Below are 4,221 nucleotides of genomic sequence, written 5' to 3' on the forward strand. Positions count from 1 at the left end.
CTTTTGTGGTCATTCTAAGTTCCTGCCTCATCACTCTGGTCTCCTACATCTTCATCATTAGCACCATCCTCAGGATCCCCTCGGCCAGCGGCCAGAGTAAAGCCTTCTCCACATGCTCCTCTCATCTAACTGTGGTGTTGATCTGGTATGGATCCACCATCTTCCTTCATGTCCGCACCTCAATCAAGGATGCCTTAGATCTGACCAAGGCTGTCCACGTCCTGAACACTGTGGTGACTCCAGTTCTAAACCCCTTCATCTATACGCTACGTAACAAGGAAGTAAGAGAAACACTGCTAAAAAAATGGAAGACAAAATAAGTTGCTTCTAACATAACAAATCTCTAGTAAATTATGTCAATATATATACAGAGATTCCAAGTAAGAATATGCAAAGACAAAGCCAACCTTCCACAATACCAAACCCACTGTCAGAGTTGATTAGGACTCATGGAGGACCTTATGTACAGGGAAGGGAGAAAAATGAAAAACTTTTCAAAGTAAACAAAAAGCTAAGCATGTTTGCTCTACTGTCTTGTATATGATAGAAATGGGACTGTTTGCTGTCAGTAAATTTTGATTTTTAAGCAAAATTTTGTATGAATTCAATTTGCCCTTGAGTTCCATTTATAAAACTAGGAGCACGTATGCTGTGAGAAGGATATTTTACTAAATGGACTGTAAATTCTTGCCCCTTTTAAAGTATTTTTTTTTTCATTTTTAACCACAAAAGTGAACGATTTTGAGAATAATGATATTTCTGAAGTATGGGATATGAGAAATAGGAAAAGTTCAAACAAAAGCATAACTGAATTCAGGGTGTTCCATCATTTTAGTGTAATATGTGTTTGGATAACATAGATACATACGGAATTAGAAACTGCAAGTATAACGTGCCACATTTGTTTAACAAGGATAATTTATTAAGCAATGAAAAATGTGGGAAATGAAAAGTAAAAAGTAGACAATCAGGATGGGGTAGGGTTTTGATAGATCAATAGAAGTCTTTGCATAACAGTGTGTTGTCCTGCTGTTGTAGTTTTGTTCTGTGGAGTCCATTTTTGACTCATAGAAACCACAAAACTAACAGAGTTCTGAATGTTAATCCAAGCATCCAGTAGCTTCAGAGGAAAAATAACGTATTGCTAATTACACTAGTATAGTATATACTAGTATACACTAGTTTATCAATACAGTGTAATTGATTTTTCTCCAAAGGTATACATCCCTTAGGGAACCAAGACAGGACCGTTTTTAAAGCATCAAAACAGGAAATGTTCATTTCCCTCATGTAAGCACTTTCCTACGGCTCTAGATTACTGGAAGCAGACCAGGGCCCTGCAAGCTGAACCAGGCTGCAGCTGTATTCTGTGTGTCCTGTTCTGCATTGGCTTCCACCTGTACAATGAGGGTGCTTTCCCACAGGAGAAAGCCTGTATGCTGAGTAGCAGCTTTTCCCTAAATCCTGTTTGTTTGCATTATTTGAAACCTCTTCCAGGTCCCCAATCAAAAATGGAGAGGTAGAGGGGCTTGAGGGAAATAGGACAAATATTTCATTGTGTGAGTGATGAACATTAATAATCAGTAAGTGTGTCTATGTTGAAATTCTACCTCCTATGTTACCATAAGGAGCCCTGGTGGCGCAGTGGTTAAGAGCACGGCTGCTAACCAAAACGTCGGCAGTTGGAATCCACCAGCCGCTCCTTGGTAACCTTATGAGGCAGTTCTGTAGGGTTACTATGAGTCTGAATCGACTCAACGGCAACAGGTTTGCTTTTTGTTTGTTCCGGTTTTAAGTTACCATAAATAATCAAATTATACATAGTGTGCTTCCCTCCTTTATTCACTATGAGCATGAGTTTCAAATTCATAACTACACTTTCAATATTTCTAAGCTTAGGTCATGGGGAGTTCTAAATATTAAAACTACTGATAAAAGTCAGACCGTTTCCCTTGAAGACAAATAGCATTTATGTTTCCACAGGTGAGTCACTAACTCTCAAGACCTCAAAAGCAATGTCTAGTATTGCTCTCAATACAAGTTACCTTCAACACCTTTTCCCACATCTGCTGCTCATCTCATTACAGTGAAAACAAGGAGATAGTGGTTTTTAGCTTTTAAAGTGGTAAGTCAGTATGACGTGGAATTTTATCCAAGATTCAGTGTTAACTGAAGGAAATAACTGGGAGTATACAGAATAAATTTATTAACTCAGGTATTTTCTTTCCACGTTTATGAGCACTACCTCAATGTCATTTTACATTTACATGATACAATGAATTGATATGCTTCACTGGTGAACATTTGATTTAGGTTTGTATTTTTTTTAGGTGGGTGAAATATTTTATGTCTTTAGACTAATTGGTTATCAACAATTTACATCAGAGAGAAACACATAAAATGCTCATTCATAAAAATAAAATAAGTTCCTAGATTTTTGTATAATTTTTTAAACTCATACAGAAATTTCAGCTTAAAATGGTAGTTAAGAGAGTTTTACATTTTATATATCCAATATACAATTTAGTGCACTGCAATTATTAAAAAAAAAAAGGAACTGCACCACAGCATTGACTAATGTGCTTTGCTTCACCCACTGGTAAGGACAGTTGAACAGGAAGGCACCAAACAGTACAATCCAGGTACTGCAATACAGCACAGCCAAGTAAGTTTCAGAAAACTCAAAAGCTGCTGGATAGTGTTCTAACAGCTGCCATGAGGCGTCAAACAATAGCAAAAGTAAGGGAGACTCTTCCTCCAATCTCTTTAAGTGGTTTAGGAACTGATACCCTGCTATGACCCATTCGTTCTGTACCAGACTTAGAAGCCAGTAATTTTCCTAAAGTAGGGATGCAGCAAGGAGCCCTGGAGTCTCACTGCTTAAAGCGCTCAGCTACTTACCTAAAGGTTGGCAATTCGAGCCTATCAGCGCCTTCATGGGAGAAAGTCTCAGTCTGCTTCCATAAAGATTACAGCCTTGAAAACCCCATGGTGCAGTTCAACTGCTATAAGGTCACTAGTAGTTGGCATCAACACGAACAGCAATTTTTTTTTTTTTGGTTTAGGAATGCAGCATCACTTGAATAAGAGAAGCTACAAAAGAGCTCAAGTTTCTTCCTTCCTCTTCTTGTAAGAATACAGTGAGTGTGTTTGCTTTCCAGCTTGTACACTCTCAAACTATAAGCAACTCAGAACAGATTGTTATGTGGATTTAATAGACAATGTTCAAGTTGGGCAGCACATCATTTACCCAGTAAATGAGTGCTCCGATTAGTTAGGATTCTTAAAGTGCTTATATACAAAAATATCACGAACTTTAGAACAAAATTTCTGATTGGTTGATAATTACATAACTTTGCTAAACAATTACAAGACAATCAGAAGATCATTAAGTGTTGGTTAGAAGTTTTGAAAACAGGATATGTTCATCAATCTTGAAAACAGAATATGTTCATCAATCTTGAAAACAAGATGTTCATTTGAAGATAGGATGTGTTCGTTAATCTTGAAAAAAGTATATGTTTATTAATCTTTAAAATAGCATGTACTTATTAATTTTGATTATTTATGGAATAATAAATTTAAGTGAAAGTTAATGAATAATGAAATCAGCCTTCTGGTTTCAGTGGGCCTAGTCACCTAGCTGGAGCCTTGGTGGTGTTGTAGTTAAGAGCTCAACTCTTAACCCAAAGGTTGGTAGTTCAAATCCACCCAGTTGCTTCTTGGAAACACTATGGGGTGGTTCTACTCTGTCCTATAGGGTTGCTGTGAGTTGGAAATGACTCAACAACACCTAACAACAACAACAGTCACCTAGCTACTTGTAAAGATTAGTTTATAGCTTAGCTAAAATATTATTTATTGGTTACAGTGCATAGATTTTTAACAACATTTAACAAGATGATCTATAGTGTCATGGATAAGAGCATCCTTTAGGTTTTCATAATGCAAAACTTGTTTTTCTTTTTTAAAATTTTACTTTAGATGAAGGTTTACAGAATAAACTATCTTCTCATTAAACAGTACACATACTGTTTTATGACACTGGTTAATAACCACATGACATGTCAACTGTCTCCCTTCTCAAGATTGGGCTCCCTATTACCAGCTTTCCTGTCCCCTCCTGCCTTCCAGTCCCTGTCCCTGGGCCGTTGTGCCCCATTAGTCTCATTTTGTTTTATGCGGCTGTCTAATCTTTGGCTGAAGGGTGAGCGTCGGGAG

General features: G+C 37.3%; 1 protein-coding gene across 1 annotated transcript in view; it reads left to right on the forward strand.

Annotated features, from left to right (window-relative positions):
* The window catches only part of LOC101353893 (olfactory receptor 6F1), a 1,083-nt gene extending 677 nt beyond the window's left edge, over positions 1–406 (forward strand). The window contains exon 2 of the mRNA XM_023725849.1: positions 20–406. Coding sequence (XP_023581617.1) covers positions 20–320 — 301 coding nt within the window. The 3' untranslated portion in view covers positions 321–406. The remainder of the gene's footprint in view (positions 1–19) is intronic.
* Positions 407–4,221: the final 3,815 nt, after the last annotated feature.

This window comes from Trichechus manatus, unplaced genomic scaffold (assembly GCF_000243295.1).
Source record: "Trichechus manatus latirostris isolate Lorelei unplaced genomic scaffold, TriManLat1.0 scaffold00486, whole genome shotgun sequence".
Lineage (NCBI taxonomy): Eukaryota > Metazoa > Chordata > Mammalia > Sirenia > Trichechidae > Trichechus > Trichechus manatus.